The 23,402-nt window shown below is 36.8% G+C and overlaps 1 protein-coding gene across 1 annotated transcript in view; it reads right to left on the bottom strand.

Annotated features, from left to right (window-relative positions):
- LOC141840688 (DNA polymerase lambda) overlaps positions 1–23,402 on the bottom strand; it is a 56,146-nt gene that overhangs the window by 12,976 nt on the left and 19,768 nt on the right. Inside the window, exons 4-8 of the mRNA XM_074728738.1 lie at positions 12,922–13,015; positions 12,719–12,849; positions 2,479–2,541; positions 1,440–1,619; positions 1,322–1,375 (exon numbers count right to left, since the gene is read on the bottom strand). Of these exons, the coding sequence (XP_074584839.1) occupies positions 1,322–1,375; positions 1,440–1,619; positions 2,479–2,541; positions 12,719–12,849; positions 12,922–13,015 (522 nt within the window). The remainder of the gene's footprint in view (positions 1–1,321; positions 1,376–1,439; positions 1,620–2,478; positions 2,542–12,718; positions 12,850–12,921; positions 13,016–23,402) is intronic.

The following is a 23,402-nucleotide window of genomic DNA, read 5'->3' as shown; positions in this document are numbered from 1 at the left end:
GAAATTTTGAATTAATACAATTTTCTATTTTCTTTATAGTTTCAGAGAAAGGTATTTCTGTATAATCCACCTCAGTATTTGCGATCTTCTCATAAATGTTATTATTTGGTAGTTTTGGTACTTGAAGCTCCTCTCAGAGTATGTATTTCAACAAGATAGACTACTTAGTATCAAAATAATTTTCAAAATAATTTTCCAAATTTTCTGACATTAATGCTAGGATTTCTTCCATATCAAGTTTACTTCTTTGGTTGCAATTTTGATTGTTTCTACTTTTGTTGATACAATATATTATTCAAATTTTAATTTCTTAGTTGCAATTTTTAAATAATTTTCCTATATTTCTGATGTTAATGCTAGGATTTCTTCCATATCAAGTTTGAATTCCTTGGTTGCAATTTTTGTTATTTGTCCTTCTGTTGATACAATAGATGATTTAAGTTTTAATTTCTTAGTTGCAATTTTTAAATAATTTTCCAATATTTCTGATGTTAATGCTAGGATTTCTTCCATATCAAGCTTTAATTCCATGGTTGCAATTTATATTATTTGTCCTTCCGTTGATACAATAGATGATTTAAGTTTTAATTTCTTAGTTGCAATTTCTAAATAATTTTCCAAAATCAGCCTACAGAGAAATTTGAACTTCCAAAGATAGAAATCATAACTAAAGTTTAGATGAAAATATAGCAGTAGCACCACGATAACAAAATTTGATAACCAAATCATTGGTTGTAGATGAACCATGTTTCTTGAGGCAGATTTTTTTCAAAAGAGCATTAAGAAATTTCAGCAGTTTATATAACCATACATGGAAATAAAGCTTTATCAACAGCTTGTCCATCCTTAGGGAGTATGAACATAAGACAAGTTTGATTTTAAGTGATGGTGAAGAACCTCATCTCTCCACCCTTTATTCCATTGTCTCCTGCTTGTCCATCTTTACGTTCTATTCATTCTCCTGCCAATTTCATCCTAATAGTCAATAACAACAACAGTTTTATTCATTATTCATCTCGCTTTCACTGACATAAATACCATTGGAGGAATTTATGGAGTGGTTGGTTCTAAGCACTGAAGTGTATATCATATCTGTACGTTTAATGTTATTTTCCCCATATTATGAATGACAAGATTTCACATGAACACACAAAATGGCCGACACAACTTTAGACATTTTACATGCTCCATGATCCAATAAAGAGGATTCTAAATTAGGCAATATTTATTTTCAGACAAAAGTTCATTCCTGTAGAGATACAAATACACATATCCACACAGATTCAATACACACTAAATGTTAAGTATCAAATATGCTCACCCCAGGCAGAAGTTCCTGACCAGCTTTTTGTAAAAGCATCACCATATCTTTAACCTAGATAAAAAAAAATCATAAGAAAAAAATTAGGTCTAAAAATCAGAAAACATAAATTTAGCACCTCATGCCGTGGAATTCTTTTCTTGATATCATCGAAGTACTTCAGACCTATCTTCTGGGCAGTTGACAAGGAATCATCTTGTTTTAGATCATCAAGTGTATGATGTCCCTTTTCATATAATTTAAGAGCTGTCACAGGACCTATACCCCAAACTTCCCCAAAGAGACTCACTGTTTTAACCTTCAGCATAAAATAGGGGGGAAAATGCAATGAACAAAAATAAGCTAGCAAATAACAAAAACGGCATAGAGAAACACCAGAACAGACTGGCAGATGATCAGATGCTATCTCAAATTTGATTCTTCAACTCAAAAGATCAATGTCAATGCAAGCAGGACCTTAGGCTTTAATGATAAGCAACTTGTCATGCAGCAACTCAGTTAGTCAAAATCACACAGAAGGATGGTGTTTAAATGTCAAAATTAACCAGACAGGTGCAGCATGCTTACACACTTTGCTCTTAATAGCTTAAAGAGACGTTTTGTGTGTATAATCTAAGATGAGAGAAAAGTAAACTATATGTATATAAGTTGAAAATGATAGATACATCAATATTTCCACCCAAGCAATTTGGTATGTTAATAACTATCTTTCTTGGTTATAGGCGAAAAGGATCATGTAAGTATTTTATGCACCTAAGAAACTTGCAGGGGATTGAAAAGATATGCAAGCTACTTTTTTCCACTTTCTGATTAAAACTTCTATCATTTCCACTATGATATGGAGATATAAGGTACTGATCACATTTAATTGTCCAAATTTGGAGATTCAAAATTTTTAATATTTAGTAATATAGGAAGGAGGTAAGGTCATTTTTTGCTCTATTGAATTTGCCCATTCATTACATGGATGACTTGACTGGAAAAGAACTTCTACTTGTAATACATCACTCCCTATGTTGGAAGAAAATGCAATAAAGTTCAGTAGGTGCTAACTTGTGTAAATTTCTAGGGGCATCAAAGGCTAAAAGGAACTGTTAGCCAAGCATGTACATATACAGAACACAAAGTTGAGCTTAGGGCTATAATCATGACATTACCTTCTCATCATTCTCAAAATGCTCCAATTTAGATAATTTCCCAGTAGACAATATTTCATGAATCTGCATACACAGTTTATGTTAACTCATTCATGGAAATACAAATAAATTAATAGAATAAAACAGAAAATGTAATACGACCATGAGAGTATCACAAGGGTAAATCAACAGCAAATTTTGACAATGAATATGAACATTTATCTCCAACTAAAAAACAAATATCACATTAAAATATACAAATCACCATCTCTTATCTTTGATACTTTTCTTTGCCATCAAGCACACATTTGATCCATGACACCATTTGTTCTCCATTAACAAGCCCTTCTCAATCCCTGAACAGTTCCTCCTTGGTCTTGACCATGGCAACCATGACTCCCAAACTTAGGTTCCCTACCTTCCCAGCTGCACCATGGGCTTTTGCAGCATATTCGACGGGCAGGAAGTTAGAAAGAACATACAAGATCAATGGGAGGTTGGAGAACACCAAATAACAAACTGTCAAACTTGTGAGCAGGAAAGAACACAAGAGAAATGGATGGGGGCACTAGGAATAGGATTACAAAACCTCCCATGTATATAAAAAAAGTATTTTACAAAATACCCTCATCCAAAGTTTTAAATTTCAAACCATGTTGGAGTTTTGATACCTTTGTAAATATAAAATATATTAATTAAAAAATATTTTTATTAATATTTGATTGTTATAAATGCTTATTATTAAGTTATATTTGACATGTTGAATGTTGAGTTTGAATTTTGATATTATCTCATGAAATATTTGATGCTTATTAAGTAAAAGTCAATTTAAGGTTAATTGAAATCCACCAAGCAGAGGTTACCACGACTTGCAAAGGCTACCGCAAGACCACCGCAGGGTTGCAACAGCCTCTGAGACCTCGCGAGGCCGCCGTGAGTCGTAGCAGCAAATTCAGCCCGTGCTGATCGGCATGGCTCAATATTTAATACCTTACCTCATCCACCTCTCCTATAGTTCACCAATTTTAACGGTCTAGAAATAAGGGACAACTCAGAATCTTCATCCTTCAAATTATCTTTCATAATTGTTTTCCCTTCCAAATGAAGGATTGAAATGATCAACATATATAGGCTCATCCTTCCACCCATTCATCCATCCTTTAACATATCCATCTAGACAAATAAATTCAAAGGAGATGTTTTCCACCATAATTATGTTTCATGATATTCATATGTTGTAAGGCTGGTGTTGTTGCTTCACAGTTCAAAGTAGCAAAAATGATAGAACTAGTTAGGTGAGGCTGACCAATGTCACTGTTTTATAAAATTGCCACATAGTAGTAGTGGAATGAGCATTTGCATGGAGACAATTTAAATCAGCAAAGTAGAAAAGGAACATTTTATTAGGCATAGTTATATCAAAATAAACCAAGCAATGCAAAGTCACAAAATAAAAAACCATTTTTCAAACGTGTAGAAATTGATCGAAACAATAACCAACATGGAGATTATCATACAAAATGATGCTTTTCAAGAAAAATATAGATGAGGAATAGATGTAAGGAATTATTTTGAATCCAATATAGTGGGATAAATAAATATATTATAGATTGACTTATCTAAGTTTACAATTTTGGGTCGTGCTGCAAATTTCTCTCTGATTAAAATGATATATTAGTATCATATCATGTTGTACCGGCACAATTTCAGTTCTTATTTAATTAAATTAATAATACGAATTACTTATTATTGTAATTAATTATTTATTAAATAATTAGTTAGATTGTTAATGCATACATGCTTTCTATTTATATTTGTTGACCACAGGCTTTAGAGTTAAATATACTTGCAATCAATCAATCAAGCTGATTTTTAACTTAGTCATTTGTAAATTATATACCTTACGCTACAATCTATATAGGAATGAGCAATGAGAAAATAAGACCTTTGGTCCTTTGGGGCCTGTTTTGCTGTAAGTTTTACAATATTTGAGCAATTTTAGATTTAAAAGCCCAAGAATCTTTTATTGTTAAGGATGTAATTTTGTTTGAATGAACGTATATTTTTTTATGGTATCATGTAGTTGTGTTTGAAATTTATTCATTAGCAAAAGAAACTTGAGCATTAAATTTCATTTTGTTTCTTGTATTTTGTTTAATAAAACCTAAATAAAACTCTACAAACAAATATCATTTTGTCTTAATGTAAAATACTATATTTTAATCTTAAATTAAAATTAAAATTTAATTAATTCAATATGTATAAATTTTTTGAAAAAATAAAAAATCTGAAATTTGACATGCAACTTTGACAACTTTCAAAATTTTAGATTTAATATTTTGATAAAAATAAATTCGAATTTGGAATTTTTTTAACTTCAATTTGAACTAGATAATTTTTAAAAAATAATTTGATTCATTCAATGCACATTTATTATAATTATGATGTATCTTTAGTGATATTCCAATAAAATGAATTTAAAATAAATAAATAATTTTTTTCTAAGTTAATTAAATAATCAAACATGTCAACTTTGGATGGAGCATCTTTTGGAATTGTGCAAACGTCTATGTGAGTGTGTATATTTGGAGTTGGTTAGGAGAGAGAGCATACATCTTGTTAGAGAGGGAGTACATTGTGGAGTTACAATGTGGGGTATGTGAAGAGTGAGCATATACACCAGTGATGAGGATGTATAGATGAATAGATCCACCTTAAATGATCTATCTATTCTGCAACAAACGGCTCACAATAAAGACGTTCCAAATCCGTTTATGACTGGGGTTTTGCTAACAAGCCTATGAGAGTGAATAGATCCGTCAGAATGATCTATCTAGTCCGCAGTAAATGGCTCGTGGTAAAGATATTGTAAATCCGTTGATAGCTAACCACTTGCTAAAAGTGAGTAGGTGGCGATGATTGTGACCCATGTGCAGTTGGAGATATCATTTACTGATGGAGGTTGAGGACCCTAGGCCACAACTCTAGACATAGGAGGAGACAAGAGCACAGTCACACTTTCTTCGGCCTTTGGCTTGCCCTACACTGAGACCAGAGGAGCCGAACTCCTAGTGGGATGGAGGTTAGCGAGGATAGCTAGATAGGATGTTGGGCTACATGCGACATGGAGGCGCCTACATGTGGTTGTTTAACATTGATAATAGAGTCTGGTTGATGCCTGATCCCCTGTGATTCATACAGAAAACATTGCAAATTCATTGATAGCTGACCACTTGCTAAAAATGAGTAGGGGATGATAACTATGACCCATGTGGAGTTGGAGACATCATTTGCTGATGGAGGTTGAGGACCCTAGGCCACAGCTCTAGTCTGGGAGGAGGAGACGCGAGCACATTCACACATCCTTCAACCTTTGGCTTGCCCTACACTGGAGACCAGAGGAACCGAACTCCTAGTGGGATGGAGGTTAGCGAGGATGGCTAACCTTTGGCTTGCCCTACACTGGAGACCAGAGGAACCGAACTCCTAGTGGGATGGAGGTTAGCGAGGATAGCTAGAGAGGATGTTGGGCTACATACGACATAGAGGGGCCTACATGTGGTGGTTGTTTGACATTGGTGACAGAGTCCAATTGAGGTCTGATCCCCCGTGATTCATATAAAAGATGGGTATTTGACCGTAGCACATCTGATGGTGGTTGTTTGACATTGTTTGATATTGTTGGGATGTATACCAGAATCCTAGCTATCTATGTAAATAAACATTCTGAAATAAGAATCACATTTGGTCAATATTTGCATTTAATTTTATGCAAGTGTCCACTTAATTTATATTGTAGATAAACATGGTGTGCGGAGTCACACACAGAAGACCATGTTATCAGTTCCTTATAAATTATAAACAGTGTTCACAACCAAGATGGATTGGATAAACCATTGGACTGGTTGTAGTGTAATTTGGTCTTAGTCTATCTTGACTATAAAATTACACTAGTACACTAAGTATGTATTGAGCAGGACCATCTAAGGATTGTTCGATTTATACTGACTATATAATCGAACTAAACCTCTATTACTATGGATGTACATGCTCTTAATCCCAATATAATAACAAACACATGTACTTAGTATATATTTCTTTGATTCATCAAAGGGTGAGATTTAGTGCGATAGATCAAAAGACCCGATGAGTTGGGAAGTAGTATTATGTACATGGTGTGTTGTTGATTATAGAAGGAATCTGTGTCCTAAATATAGGTTGATGATGTCCCCTTGAGGAGCTCATAAGGATTATCATGTAAACCCTGCAGGTGGACTTTGTCCGCATGATAATAAGGTTGAGTGGTACTACTCTTGGATTAGAAGTTAATTAAATTCGAGTTGTCAGTAACTCATTTAATTAACGGACATACGATATCTTAAACACAGGGAGATTAATGTACTTATAGTAAGAAGGAGCCCATATTGTAATATGGGATTGGTGCGGTAGTGCAATAATAACTCTCTAGTGGAATGAGTTATTATTGATGAACTTAAGCTGTGTGTTCAGGAAGAACATGGGAAGCTCAAGCCCATCAGGAGACCAAAACTAATTCCTCCTCTAGGTCCCTACTGTAGCCTCTGGAAATCCTTGAATCCACCTCAGGAAGAATTCATGGAGACCTTCGGAAGAATTCTTGAAGACCTCTTGGAGACCTTCGGAAGAATTCTTGAAGACCTCGGGAGACCTCTGGAAGAATTCTAGGAGACCTTCGGAAGAATTCTCGAAGACCTTTGGAGACCTTCGGAAGAATTCTCGAAGACCTCTGGAAGAATTCTGGAAGACCTCCGAAAGAATTTTGAAAGAATTCTGTGAGAAATTTCGGATAGAAAATTCTATTTATAAAAGAAAATTTCTGAAATTTTATTATGAATTTTTTCGACAAAAATTCTGATAAAAAATTAAAAAATTTTTTAAAAGAATTTCCGCTAAGAAATTTCGTCTCTTCTCGTACAAAATTTTATTATAAAATTTTGTGAATTAATTTTGTTAAATTAACAAAATATTAATTATGGAATCTCGTTAAAAATTAGCGAGATATAATTAAAAGATTTTGTTAAAGATAAGAACAAAATTAATATAATGGAAACTTATTAAAAAGATAACAAATCTTATCCATAAGATTTTATTAGATTTGTTCTAATTAAATCTTATAAAATTTGTTAGACTTTTTCTTAAATTTCCTAGATGGCATAACTATATAAGGAGGGGTTTAGGGGAGGCAACAAGAACACAACTCTTGGCTTTCCTCCTCCCCTAGGGCCGGCGGCACCAACATAAGGACTCCTCCCTTTTGTTTGCCGCCGCCACAACCCTCCTTCTCCTTCCCTTCTCTACTTTTAGGGCCGGCGCCCAGCAGCTTTTCTTCTTCCCTTAGGGGCGGCAATCCTTTGCCCTCCCTTGGTTTCTTGGTGGCCGAAAGTTCCCAGCACCTTTCTCTCTAGGGCCGGCGGCCAAGGACAAAGAAGAGAAGAAGAAAGCAAGAAAGAAGAGAAGGCTTGGTTTGTTGGTTGATTGCCATCAGAGAAGAGCCTTTTTGGTGGAGTATTCTCGAAGGACCGTTGCCCACACAACGTTCGAGAAGAGGAGAGGATATAAAGCAGAAGATCGAGGGGTCATCCACCTCCTTCAAGACAACCCAAAGAAAAGGTATAATTTATTGCTTTCCGCTTTAAATAAATTATTCCTTTTATCTCGGATCTTGTAAACCAAACACAAGAGCCCAATGATCTAAATGCGTCGATCAAATTTTGTTTGATCAACTATGAGGGCAACTTAAATCCATTTCCGAAAAAAATTTTGTTCTGTAAGAATTCACCGGAACGGGTTTTCTAGTGTTTCCCATCAATATGAGCACTTGTACGTCATACCTCAAATGTCTTCTTAGATCTGATATTTCGTCAGACGTGATATAAGCAAGGATCCTTAGTTATTGTATGGTTGTATATTCTTTTGATGATATATATTTACCTTTCTATCAAAAAAAAAAATCTACAGTGTCAGTGTTGCCCAGCCGTCATAATGCCTCTGCCTCAACTAATGGCACATCCATTGGAGGTGCTGGGTCTGCTAAGGAAGATGGGCAGCATGCTAGTTTTGCTGGAGCAACCACCATGCCTACTAGACAATGAGCTTGCTGCTGGAGCCCCATACCTTTCTTGATTAGCTTTCAGGAAGCAGAGTATCCAGTTAGAAATTTGTAGATGAACTTCAGGGTTATGCGTGAACTTACCACACTTATAGCATAGGTAATGTTCGACTGAGTGTGTACCAAATATATTAGTTTCCCAACCAATTTCTGGAGTCCTTCCTTGTCTAATGCCTATTCATCATTTGCATCTTCAAATTTGTGAATGGGATCAATCGGAGTTGAAGCAGGTTTACACAGTAATTTACTAGTTTCCTTCAAGAGTTCAACCACATACTTCTGTTAAGAAATGAAGATACCTTGTCGAAATCGAGCTACTTCTATCCTTATTTGATCTCAAATTCCTTTGTCAAGCAATTTTCAAGGTCTCCTTTTCTTTCTCATCATTCCCAGTAATAATTATCATTAACATACAATAATATATGATCAGCTTGACTTTGCTTATACTCGGTATTGAGTATCACCTTTGTAAACCTACCAAACCAAGCTCTTAGAGACTGCTTGAGTCTGTATAATGCCTTTTTCAGTTTGCAAATTTTGTTCTCTTTGATCTCTCATCCAAAGCTCAAATGGAATCTTCATATATATCTCTTCCTTTAAGTCCTCATGAAGGAAGGCAGTCTTCACATCAAACTATTGTAAATCTCAATTGAAATTTATGGCCAAGGGCAATAGAACCCTCACTGTATTCATCTTAGTCATCGATGCAAATGCCTATTAATAGTCCGCTTTATAGGTTTATGTATAGCCTTTAACAACCAACCTCACATTATATCTCTCTAGAGACCCATTTGATTTGTACTTTATAGCAAACACCCATTCACATCCCACTACTCTTTTATTTTATGGCATCTCTACGATTTCCCATGTTCTATTCTTGTCAAGTGCCTGCATCTCTACTCTTATAGCTTCTCCCCACATCTTATCAGATAAAGCCACACATAATGTATTAGGAATTGGGATGGCGTTTAAGTTGGCTAAAAATCTTTTGTGGAATAGAGAAAATATGTGAAAAGGCACTACTTTGGCCAATGGACATCTTAGATGTTTAGTGTACTCTCTTATTGCTTTTCTAAGGCAATGAATAAATCATGATAAAAAAAATAAGAGAGGAAATTGAGTTTGTGCATACCTCATGTTCAGGAGCAGGAGTTGAGTTTTGGACTTGATCAGATTCTTGTTGGGACAATTCGAGCTGCAGGGATGACTTCTATGGGGATGACCCCTATGAAGGTGATGTGGACTCCTATGATACTAATCTGGGTTGGGATGAGTAAGGTTGTGAGATGGGTAGATCAAGGAAAGTAGAACTTCTGCCTTATCTTCCGCAATAGAGCCAGAGTCCTCCTGAAGATAAGGCAGAGAGAAAAAAGATTGGTCTTCCTTAAAACTGACATCAACAAAGATATAAAATTTTCATGTGAATGGGTGATAACACTTGTAGCCTTTCTAAATTAGAGAATACCTTACAAAAACACACTTGATTGTCGTGGATCTAATTAACCTTTGTTGTAGCTAGACACATGAACAAAAGCAAGACAACCAAAGACTCAAGAAGTGAGATAATTTATGGTTCGAATATTAGGATAAAGCTGAAAGAGGAGATGCATAGGTATTTGATTGGCCAAAACTTTGGAGGGTAGTCGATTTATAATGTGGGGTGTAGCAAGGACAACTTTGCCTAGTATAAATTTTGGAACTCTATTTTGGAAGAGTAAAGCACAGGTTGTGGCAAGTAAGTGACCATTTTTCCTCTCGGCAAACCTATTTTGTTGAGGAGTATCTTGTAGGATGACTCATAAACTATCCCTTCTTATAGAAAATATGGTGAAAGAAATTAGTTAAACTAATGCTTGGCATTATCAAATTGGAACCTTTTTACTTTAACACCAAATTGGTTATGTATCATGACAATAAAGTTTGGAAAGATAGTAGTCACATCGGATTTATGTTTGAGAAGAAAAATCCACAAGACTCAGAAATAAACCACTGAGCTCCTATAAAATTGAGAATTCTAGAGGGGCATCATATATTAGAGTGCATAAGATAAAAAGGAAAAATCTTCTATTATTGCTCATTTGAAAGGAAACCCTTTCATGTTTGCAAATTCACATACCTCACAATGAAAATCTTCAACCTTAACACTTTTAAACAAAGAAGGGAACATTGTCTTTAAAATAGTAAATGAAGGATGACCACAACAGAAATGTCGATGCTAAATGACATCATTATTTGAAATAGAAAAACAAGACTATGAGAAAATGTGCTTAATAGTATGTGAGTATGTGGTTGATGAATTAAGATAGTAAAAAATCACCCTTCCTTTTCCTTAGCAAATTCAAACCTCTTCCCCAAACTTATATCTTGAAATACACAATGAGAGGGATAAAACAAAGACATTATAGTTCATATCACGGATAGCAAGAGACTAGTGGATAGTTTCGGAACATGGAACACATCTTTTAATAATAAGGACGAACTCAACTGAATATGACTAACACCAACCATCATAGTAACAGAATCATCAACAACAATAATATTTTTATTGCTAGGACAAGGTGAATATGTTATAAAATGGACTAGGAAAAATGTCATGTAAACTCAGGAGATAATGAACAGGAGCCACTAGGTTGCTCCAATGACTCCAATAAACTTCCAAGCCTCTCAATCTCAGTCTGATTAAGATGGCTAGGAGTAGTCTCTCTAGAAGGTTATGGGACTGAGTTTTGTGGAGTGTGGAGGAGACTTGATGAGCTCGATGTTGAATTTTTTAATCACCTATTGGTCCCATTCTCGACTTGAAAAAGCTTAGGAAAGCTAAGGTAAACCTTTAAATTTAACAAAACGACACAACAACACAATAGTTTCGTGAAAGCTTGACTATCACATGGTGATGCAAATGGAGCTAAGGTAAACCTTTAAAATTTCGCTTTACTTTGTTTTCTCAAGGAATATTGTACCATTGAGATATATAAAGTTATAATAAAAATTGTCTATTTTGAGGGTTAACGCCAAAATTGAGAAAGCAAACCTTGAAGATACTTAACACAAACAACTTTCTTGAACCACATATCATGCAGCTACACTAACCTAAGAATGCTAATGCACCTAGAGAAGATTCAATTGATGCCTTCTTGGTACAACATGAGGAAGGCCTAAAAATGGATCCGTTGCACAAATGATACATTGATGGGAAGCTAGAAACTTGACAAAAATGATGATAATGAAAAGAAATGAGTGTGGATCATTGATTCATCGTACTCGTTCACAAGGTAGGACATCACCAGATTTGCAATTTTAAGATGTTAGGACATGATAAAGGTAAGATCTTGCAAAATCTTGCTTAGTTTGAGCTAACTCAGGATGATTTTCAGATGTTGGACAATCTAGAGATGACTCGAGTTGGAAAATCCAGCTTCATATGAACAAAGGCTAGATCTGAACCCACTATACTTATGTATTTATTTTATAATTTAAAATGTAATTATAATAACTATTAATGCTTAAAAGTAAATATAGACAAAAGGAAAAAAAAAAGTGTTTCAAATGTAATGGAGAAGAATATGATCGTGGCGAACGAGCAATCAAAATGTCATCATACCACCAGTTAGACACAAGTGAGATTTACCATGTTCACATGATCTGTAGATCCTTATCGAATGGACATTTTAAACACTGCTGTGTAGTTAGGAAAACAATGAAACTTGCATCTAATAGCGCATCCATAAAGTCAATCAGGCAAACTTCTCAACTAGTTATTGTAGCATCTTAAATCGTTAACTGTGGCCCCGTAGTGAGGAAAACAATGAGACTGGAATCTAATAACATCCATGAAGTCAATGAGGCAAACTTCTCAACTAGTTGTAGCATCTTAGAAGCTTAATTGTGAGTTGAACAAGCAGATAACATGTTAAGCACAATGTAATTCCACTGTAATAAACCAACAACTAAGCAAAGCACCATACTAGTGTGAGAACATAAGTAGCTTAGCTTTGTTGAGGAATGACAAGTAGGGAATAGCAGCTTCGACATGAGAAATCATTAATTTATTTAACAGTGAAATATTTGTTAATAATAAAGTAGATAGCCGAAAGTTCAATAAATTTTGCTTACATGATCTTGCAATGATTTTCCAATTGTAGGAAGATTCTTCACCTGATCAACACTTTCAATTCTGAAAGGTAATTTCTCAATAACAGGAATGGCCTTGTAGTAGCTAAATGATCTTCTTTCATCTCCTAGTGCTGAAGCAAAGCAATAAAACTTGCTGTTAGCATAACAGATATTGTTGAACATCAGAGAAATTCTTTCTTTACCTCTATAAATGTTTATCAACTTTCCAAAGATTTCAGTGATGTTCTTATTCAGATCAGGTGGATCGTATGGACATTGCAGATGAGAAGCATCATCCTAGTAGCATACCAAATATAACACTTAGCAGATGTGCAGAAGCCTTGATAGAAATCTCTATGATTAAAAGACAAGTAGAATAAAAATACTGTAAGACATATCAACAGATTTGTTGAGTCAAACAACCCATGGTGATCAAGAAAAAATGTGTCACATTAGAAGACTTTGACAAGTTTAAAGAGATAATATGTTGTACTATTACCTATAGAAATAGGATTGCAATTCATGAATTTACAGCCCTGGGAATAACTACTTCCATCAAAGATTTAGGCATAATAAGAGTAAATTATGCCTTGGACTAAATTTCCTATTTTATCTAATGTTCCCTGTCAGGTTGAAGCATAAAGAGTATCTGTTTCTAGCTGATTACATAAATTATAATAACTCACAGAATGAAAAAAAACAAAACTTCCCAAAGGACGTCAACAAATCCACCTCCAAAGGGAGTAGACCAAATCACCTATTGTCATGTTTCCTCAATTCATACTGTTTTCCCAATCCAAGCCCTCTCCTCACATCACTCTATGGATCAAAACCCTAGCTAGTCTTTTCTACCATTATATATTATTAATAAATAGAACATATTACAAATAATGGCCTCTTACATATTACAAATAACCTCTTACCCTTAACATATTTGCACATATCTTGCTTGCACTTCCTTGAGTTGGTTTAAATATACTGTAGAAACCAGCATGCTACAAATATATTATTTGTCCACTTTATAGAAAAACACATGCAGCTAGAGGTTAGATTCAGCTTGAGATGCCTACAAAATGGCCCATGGAGAGAGGATTTGTTCCACCTAAAGTGTCAGCAGAATGATGCATGCAAAGGAGGCCTGACTAATCTGAGATCTTTGCAGAATAACGCACGCAACGAGAGAAAGCCTCATCCAACTTGAGATCATGAAATGACGCATGAGGAAAGAAGATAGGCCTGGCTTAAGATCCTCAGAATGATGCACAAGAGGAGAGAAGGGCATGCCTACTTGAGATCCACAAAATGATGCAAGCGAAAAGAGTAGGGAATGTCGACTTAAGATCCATGGAATGATGCATGTGGAGAGAAAAGGGTACACTAGCTTGTGATCCATAAAATGGCGCATGTGGAGAGAGGAGGGGATGTTGACTTGAGATCCGTGATGCACACAAAGAGAGAAGGGCACACCGACTTGACATCTGTGGAATGATGCATGCAAAGAGAGGAGGGAACACTAGCATTAAGATCTATGAACTGATTCACATGGAGATAAGAGGGCATGCTAGCTTGAAATTTACAAATTAGCCCACGCAAAGTAAGGGAATATTAGCTTAAGATCTATAAAATGATGCACGTGGAAAGTGAACATGTCGGCTTGAGATCCACAAAATGACTCACATGGAGTGGCATTAGAATTAATATTAGTAGATTGAGGTGAAAAACTTAAGTCTTAATTTAGGTTGACTATTGGACAAACCAAATTTAGGGCACCAATGAATGTTGGATTCTTCGAGTGTATGCCAATATAACTAGAAGCCTCTGCAGTGAACTAGAGAAAGCAGAATCGATGGTGGAGATGTGCCGCCACCGAAAGAAGAAATGATAACATGAACAAAGCAGCAACACAGTCAAATCAGGTAGGGAGCATTGACCTGTTTGGGGGCTTGCATGAAGGACAAAGTGAGTCTCAATGTTATCTAAGAGTAGCACAGAGGACCTCAAGCAAAGGAAAAAAGACGAAAGATATTGATACATGGAGGACAAGGAAGACACGAAGCAAATGAAGGCAAGGGAGGTCGACGCCCACACAGCAAACTTGTCATGCAAAGGATAGGGAAGACATGTCATGTGCAAAGGATAGGGAAGATCTCACCACCCAACCCAATAGGACACTTTAGCACTATCTCGCCAAGATCTCACCTCATGAAGTGATCTTAAACTCTCATCCCTCATCCCCCTCTCCCAACCACCACCACACTCAAGCCATGATTTCATCAACCACATGAAATTTTCCAAGCACATCAATAACATCTTTCCTGTCTCACGAAAAGTTACCATCTCCAAACAAAATTGCAACACTCCTCGAGCCACATCATAGACTGCCACAAAACTAGGCCAGCTTTTGTGTATTCCCTTAGAAGTGATTGACAGAGATGAGATCTTCCGCCATTTTTTAGACAACAATGATGCAAACAAGAAATCAAGATGAACTTTAAATTTGAAATCAATAATGCAGAAAGAGAATAATTTTAAATTTCAAATTCAAATTTCAAGCTATTTGGTGATTATTCTTGTTAAAAAATTTTGAACAAATTAAAATATATTATATATTTTTTATTCATCAAACTCGTACATATATAGAGAGTATCTAAACTTAATCAAATCCCTACCATCAAGATAAATCAAATCATATTCCTATATTTCCTATTTATTTATATAACCTGTAATACTCTCCTTCAAGATGGAGCATAGATATTGACCATGCCTAGCTTGTTTCAAAGATAATCAACCCAAACCCTATTTAAAACTTGTATGAAAATATCTCTCAACTGTTCTCCTGTCTTCACATACCCTATAGAGATCACACCTTGTTGAATCTTTTCACAGATAAAATGACAGTTGGTTCTAAGCCGAAAGGCAGGAAGAAGAGGAAGAAACCAGCTGGTTCGGTAAAGATGGTGAACAGACCTCAAGCGGCGGGACCACAGGCAGGTGTGAAGAAGCCTAAGGGCAAGTGCTTCACATGCAAGCAGTCAGGACACTGGAAGACAGACTGTCCTCGCAAAAAGAAGAACAATCAAGGTATATCCTATTCTCTAGTTGTTGAAACATGTTTAGCGGTGTTATCTACCGGAACCTGGTGTGTAGATACGGGTGCCACTGATCATGTCTGCAATTCATTGCAGGGGTTCCAGGAAACCAAACAACTACATGAAGGGGAGATCACCGTCTACATGGGCAACGCTACGAAGGTGGCGGCTGTTGCAGTGGCAGATGTTTATTTACAGTTTGAGAGAAATAAAACTTTAGTTTTGAGAGATTGTCTTTATGTACCTTTTAGAAAGAATTTAATTTCAGTTTCTAAATTGTTTATGGATGGATATTCAGTTTCTTTTGATAATAAAGTTATTGTCAAAAAGAATAGGATTAATATCTGTTCTGGTACATTGGTCGGCAATCTATACACTCTCAATCCAATAAAACCCACGATGCAACAAACGGAAATTAATAGCACATCTTCTAACCTTAATAAGAGAAAAGAACCTTCACAAATGAACCAAACATATCTTTGGCATCTAAGGTTAGGTCATATTAACTTGAGTAGGATTCAAAGGTTGGTAGCCGATGGACCTTTGGGTTCACTGGCGGTTGAAAATTTCCCAACTTGTGAATCTTGCTTGGAAGGTAAAATGACCAAGAGGCCTTTCAAGGCTAAGGGGTATAGAGCCAAAGATGTGTTGGAATTGGTTCATTCTGATTTGTGTGGCCCTATGTCTATCCAGGCAAGAGGTGGTTTCGAATACTTCGTCTCTTTTGTAGACGACTATTCGAGATATGGATACATATACCTGATGCGCCGCAAGTCTGAGTGCTTTGATAAGTTCAAAGAATTTAAGGCAGATGTGGAGAAACATCTTGGTAAGAGTATCAAGACACTACGATCTGATCGTGGTGGCGAGTACCTCTTGGGAGAATTTAGGGATTACTTATCAGAGGCTGGGATTCAATCCCAATTGTCCGCACCTGGTACACCCCAACAGAATGGTGTGGCGGAGCGAAGGAATAGGACTCTTATGGAAATGGTTAGATCGATGATGAGCTATTCAGAATTACCGAGTTCGTTCTGGGGACTTGCTCTAGAAACAGCGGCATATATTCTGAACTTGGTACCTTCTAAATCAGTACCCTCTACTCCCACAGAATTGTGGACTGGGCGCAAGCCTAGTCTAAGACATATTCGGATTTGGGGTAGTCCAGCACATGTGTTGAGGGGAGACGCTGATAAGTTGGAATCACGTACAGAAGTTTGCCTGTTTGTGGGCTATCCTAGAGGAACGAAGGGTGGTTTGTTCTATAGTCCTAAAGATCAGAAGGTCATCGTTAGCACGAATGCCCGATTTTTAGAAGAGGACTATGTAATGAACCACAAGCCCACGAGTAGAATTGTTCTTGAGGAAGTTAGAGGAGATACATCCACTTCAGTACCAATAGTGCAAGATGAGATACCACAAGTAACTGCACCGCGTGTCACAGAAAATGCACAAGAACAGGTGGTGCCTCGTCGTAGTGGGAGGGTTGTTAGACAACCTGATAGATTCATGTTTTTGGGAGAGTCCTCGGACTTGGTCCCTGGTGAACATGAAGCTGATCCCTGGACTTATGACGAAGCACTCCAAGATAAAGATGCAGCATCTTGGCAAAGTGCGATGAATTCTGAAATAGAATCTATGTATTCTAATAAGGTCTGGGAGCTTGTAGAGCCAGCAGATGGTGTAAAAGCCATCGGATGCAAGTGGGTCTACAAAAGAAAGAGAGGAATAGACGGGAAGGTGGAAACCTTCAAAGCAAGGCTTGTTGCGAAAGGGTATACTCAGAAAGAGGGAATCGATTATGAGGAGACTTTTTCGCCGGTAGCTATGCTTAAGTCTATAAGGATTCTCTTATCTATTGCTGCTCATATGGATTATGAGATTTGGCAAATGGATGTCAAGACAGCTTTCCTTAACGGAAGTCTTGAAGAAAACATCTATATGAAGCAACCAGAGGGATTCATTGAAAAGGGCAAAGAGCATCTTGTATGCAAGCTTAATCGGTCCATTTATGGACTGAAGCAAGCTTCAAGGTCTTGGAACATCCGGTTTGATGAAGTAATCCAGTCATATGGATTTATTCAATGTCCGGATGAGTCTTGTGTATACAAGAAGTGTGACGGAAACGTGGTGGTATTTCTTGTACTGTACGTAGATGATATTTTACTCATTGGCAACAATGTTAAAATATTATCAGACGTAAAGGTATGGTTGTCCAAGCAGTTCGATATGAAAGACTTAGGAGAATGCGCACATATTCTTGGGATCAAAGTTATAAGGGATCGCAAGAAAAGGATGTTGTGCTTATCCCAAGCTTCCTATATCGATACTATCCTAGCTCGTTTTAGCATGCAAAACTCCAAGAAAGGTTTTCTACCTTTTAGGCATGGAGTTCCTCTATCTAAGGAGATGTGTCCTAAGACACCAAAGGAGATAGAGGACATGAAGGCGGTTCCTTATGCTTCGGCAGTAGGAAGCCTAATGTATGCGATGCTATGCACGAGACCGGATATCTGCTTTGCCGTGGGCATGGTTAGCAGATATCAAAGTAATCCAGGACAGGGACATTGGACTGCGGTAAAGCATATATTGAAGTACCTGAGAAGGACTAGGAATTATATGCTAGTTTACCGAGCAGATAATTTAATCCCTGTGGGTTACACGGACTCTGACTTCCAATCAGATAGGGATAAAAGTAAGTCTACATCAGGTTATGTGTTTACATTGGGAGGTGGAGCCATAACATGGAGGAGTATAAAGCAGAAATGCATTTCGGACTCTACCATGGAAGCTGAGTATGTGGCAGCCTCTGAGGCAGCCAAAGAAGCTGTATGGCTCAGGAACTTCTTGATGGACTTAGATGTGATTCCTGGTTTGCCCAAGACTATCACAATTTATTGTGATAACAGTGGTGCAGTTGCAAACTCGAAGGAACCACGAGCCCATAAGGCAAGTAAACACATTGAGCGCAAGTACCACCTGATACGAGACATCGTCAAACGGGGAGAAGTCGCTGTGGTCAAGATTGCATCAGAGGATAACCTGGCAGACCCTTTCACCAAGGCCCTTCCGGCGAGAGCTTTTGATCGGCATGTGGAGGGGATGGGGATCAGATGTATGGCAGCATATGAGGCAGCGTAGTCTTCTAGTATAAGTGGGAGATTGTTGGGATGTATACCAGAATCCTAGCTATCTATGTAAATAAACATTCTGAAATAAGAATCACATTTGGTCAATGTTTGCATTTAGTTTTTATGCAAGTGTCCATTTAATCTATATTGTAGATAAACATGGTGTGCGGAGTCACACACAGAAGACCATGTTATCAGTTCCTTATAGATTATAAACAGTGTTCACAACCAAGATGGATTGGACAAACCATTGGACTGGTTGTAGTGTAATTTGGTCTTAGTCTGTCTTGACTATAGAATTACACTAGTACACTAAGTGTGTATTGAGCAGGACCATCTAAGGATTGTTCGATTTATACTGACTATATAATCGAACTAAACCTCTGTTACTATGGATGTACATGCTCTTAATCCCAATATAATAACAAACACATGTACTTAGTATGTAATTCTTTGATTCATCAAAGGGTGAGATTTAGTGCGATAGATCAAAAGGCTCTGATGAGTTGGGAAGTAGTATTATGTGTAATACCCAAAATGTCCTTCAATAATTTCTGGATAAATAGTGATGTATATGATAGAATTTTATTGTATGATAAGAAGGAATAAATATTTAGGCAAAAAGGAATGGCCTAAAATGTTTCTTTAATGGGTTAAATTATGAAGGCTTTGCTATAAAAAGAAAAGAGAAAAAGAAAAGAAATGTGGAGGTGCCAGGGATTGACCCTTGGACCTCCAATATGTAGCAAGCCAAGTTAACCATATGAGATAGTAGTGTATTCTTGTTAAAGGAATGAGGGCAATGCTTGTTAAACCTGAAGGTCTATGGAATTTCATTAAAACCAAACGGAGAGGCAGTAGTGGGTCTAGGACGTGGGAAGATGGGTTCGTAACTGCCGACTCTTTTCTCTTTATAAACCCTTCCCCTCGCACAGAATAGCTTTTTCCTTCGTTTCTGCTTCTTCTTCTTTGGCCGCCGATCTGTTCTCTGGCCCTGTCCGAAGGTGCCGAAGGTCCCCCGGTTGCAAGGAAGGAAGAAAGGAGAGGCCTTGTCGATTGGTATAAACCGTAGGAACTCGAGAACTACGGTAAGTTCCCTCACCTGCAATATAATAGCTACGGATGAATGTTGTATGATGTTTTCAGTTGTCTGAGGTGTTAGAATTTATGTTATAACTGGTTGTTTTAAAAGTTTTTAGACAGGCATGTTTAGATAAGGTTTAGATTAAGTTTTTGTTATATATGTTTAGAATCGTTTTATGCTCTGTTTTGTTATCTGGAACTTCCCTATGTTATAGCATGTTTTAGGCTTTCGTATGTTATGATAAACAAAACCTAAGGATTCTTTGTTAGATCTATATGCTGTTAGGTTAAAATCTCGTTAAACTGGTGGTTGTATGTGTTAAACAGAACAGAACTTAGAAACTGAGAAACCGAGAGCAGAAACCCTGGTAATCGACTCGTCGGTCGATTACCAGAGGGTGTAATCGATCGCCCGATCGATTACACGCTTTAAAGAGAATGAAATCCGCGACTTTTCGCGAGTTGTGATCGATCCACCGATCGATTAAGCTGGTGTAATCGATCAGCGATCGATTACGGGTCTGTAATCGATCGGTTGATCGATTACCGAGCGTACTGTGGACACCGAACTAAGGTAATCGATCTTCTGATCGATTAAGCCCTGTAATCGATCGGTTGATCGATTACAGACGCTACTGTGACGAAAATTTTAACAGAATTGACCATCGGATCAATTTAAAACCCACCAATCGATCTTCTGATCGATTACAAGGTTATAGGTCCTTTGGAGTGGTCGGGTTGAAGCAATGAAGCTTAGTGAAGCTAAATTTATGAAGAAAGTGCAACCAAACCTAAGTTAAGGTTTAAATGCTATTAGACATATGATTTTTACCACACTTTATGTCGAATTCATGTAATGTATGACGTGAATGTTCACTATGAATGAAAGAAAGATGTTATGGAACATTCATGTTATGATGGAAAAGGAAAAATATAAAAAGTATTTTACTTTAAATGAATGGCTTGTACCGGAACCCGAAAGGGATCCAAGGGATGGGCTCCAAAAGTTGCCCCTAGGTTGAAGGACATCTGAGAAGACCTAGTAACCGTGTAGTCGGGATTAGCTACCTCGTACTACTTGGTATGTATGCGCGCAAAAGAAATGAATGGGTACAAGCCAGGGATCCCCAAAGATGATGATGATATTATGTTTATCTATTAAGATAATATTTTTCAAAAAGGCAAAATGATTACTATGTTTCATGTATATGATGTAAATGTCAAATGACTGATTATGCCTGTTTAGGAAATGTTGACATGCTTGTATGCTTTAAGGTTATGTTTTATGTAACGATGGATTTTGTGAGTAGGAAAGGAACTTACTAAGCTTTATGCTTATAGATACTTTTCCTTATATTGCAGATCCAGTTAACAGGTACTGAGCAAATGGGAGGCAGCAGGACAGGGCGGTGAAGATGTGTGTGGGGTGACTTGATCAAGCCTTGGCCATGCAACAATTTTATAATTGCATGTTAAACAATGTCTTTAATATCATGTTTAGAACTTTACAATCTAGAATTTGCCATGCAACCTAGGTTAGTTTATTATTATTATTAGGTTATTATTTAATTATCATATATGAACTCTGTTTTAATAGTTAGTTAAGTTTCCGCTGCAAAGTTTAAATTTTCCATATATGATAGTGTATGTATGAATGAATGTAAGAACTGTAGCGTCCGTCAAGGGCCCACGTAAGGGCGGGCGTTATATTATGTACATGGTGTGTTGTTGATTATAGAAGGAATCTGTGTTCTAAATATAGGTTGATGATGTCCCCTTGAGGAGCTCATAAGGATTATCATGTAAACCCTGCAGATGGACTTTGTCCGCATGATAATAAGGTTGAGCGGTACTACTCTTGGATTAGAAGTTAATTAAATTCGAGTTGTCAGTAACTCATTTAATTGACGGACATACGATATCTTAAACACAGGAAGATTAATGTACTTATAGTAAGAAGGAGCCCATATTGTAATATGGGATTGGTGCGATAGTGCAATAATAACTCTCTAGTGGAATGAGTTATTATTGATGGACTTAAGCTGTGTGTTCAGGAAGAACATGGGAAGCTCAAGCCCATCAAGAGACCAAAACCAATTCCTCCTCTAGGTCCCTACTGTAGCCTCTGAAAATCCTCGAATCCACCTCAGGAAGAATTCATAGAAACCTTCGGAAGAATTCTTAAAGACCTCTTGGAGACCTTCGGAAGAATTTTTGAAGACCTCGGGAGACCACTGGAAGAATTCTAGGAGACCTTCAGAAGAATTCTCAAAGACCTTTGGAGACCTTCGGAAGAATTCTCGAACACCTCCGGAAGAATTCTGGAAGACCTCTGAAAGAATTCTGGAAGAATTCTGGAAAAATTCTATGAGAAATTTCGGATAGGAAATTCTATTTATAAAAGAAAATTTCTGAAATTTTATTAAGAATTTTTCCGGCAAAAATTCTGATAAAAATTAAGAAATTTTTTAAAAAGAATTTCCGCTAAGAAATTTCACCTCTTCTCATACAAAATTTTATTATAAAATTTTGTGGATTAATTTTGTTAAATTAACAAAATATTAATTATGGAATCTCGTTAAAAATTAGCGAGATATAATTAAAATATTTTATCAAAAATAAGAACAAAATTAATATAATGGAAACTTATAAAAAATAACAAATCTTATCCATAAGATTTTATTAGATTTGTTCTAATTAAATCTTATAAAAAAATTGTTAGACTTTTTCTTAAAATTCCTAGATGGCATAGCTATATAAAGAGGGGTTTAGGGGAGGCAACGAGTACACAACAATTGATTTCCTCCTTCCCTAGGGTCGGCGGCACCAACAAGAAGTTCCCCTTCTTTTCCTTCCGCCGCCCACCTTCTCCTCTTCTAGTTCCTTTTAGGGTCGGCGCCCTTAGGTTTTTCTTCTCCTCTTCTAGTTCCTTTAGGGCCGGCGCCCCTTTGGTATTCTTATTCCATTAGGGCCGGCGGCCAAAAAGAAGAAGGAAGGAGAAGATAAAGAGGAGGAAGGAAGATCTTTGCTTGCTTGATTGCCATCGGAGAGAAGAACTTTTGGTGGAGAAATCTCGAAGAATCGTTGTCCACACAACGTTCGAGAAGAGGAGAGGATATACAGCAGAAGATCGAGGGGTCATCCACTCCTTCTAGACATCCCGCGAGAAAGGTACAATTTATGGTTTCCGCTATAAATAAATTGTTTATCTTCTGAAGGATCTTGAAAACCAAACACAAGAGCCCAATGATCTAAATGCGTCAATCAAACTTTGTTCGATCGACTATGAGGGCAACTTAAATCCATTTCCAGAAAAAATTTTGTTCTGCAAGAATTCACCAGAACGGGTTTTCTAGTGTTTCCCATCACTATGACCTCCAT

Source organism: Curcuma longa, chromosome 11 (assembly GCF_044706935.1).
Source record: "Curcuma longa cultivar G26 ecotype Majalengka, Jawa Barat chromosome 11, ITB_CL_G26_1.1, whole genome shotgun sequence".
In the NCBI taxonomy this organism is placed as follows: domain Eukaryota; kingdom Viridiplantae; phylum Streptophyta; class Magnoliopsida; order Zingiberales; family Zingiberaceae; genus Curcuma; species Curcuma longa.
The sequence above is the reverse complement of the archived record's forward strand: the minus strand, read 5'-3'. Positions and strand labels throughout refer to the sequence as shown.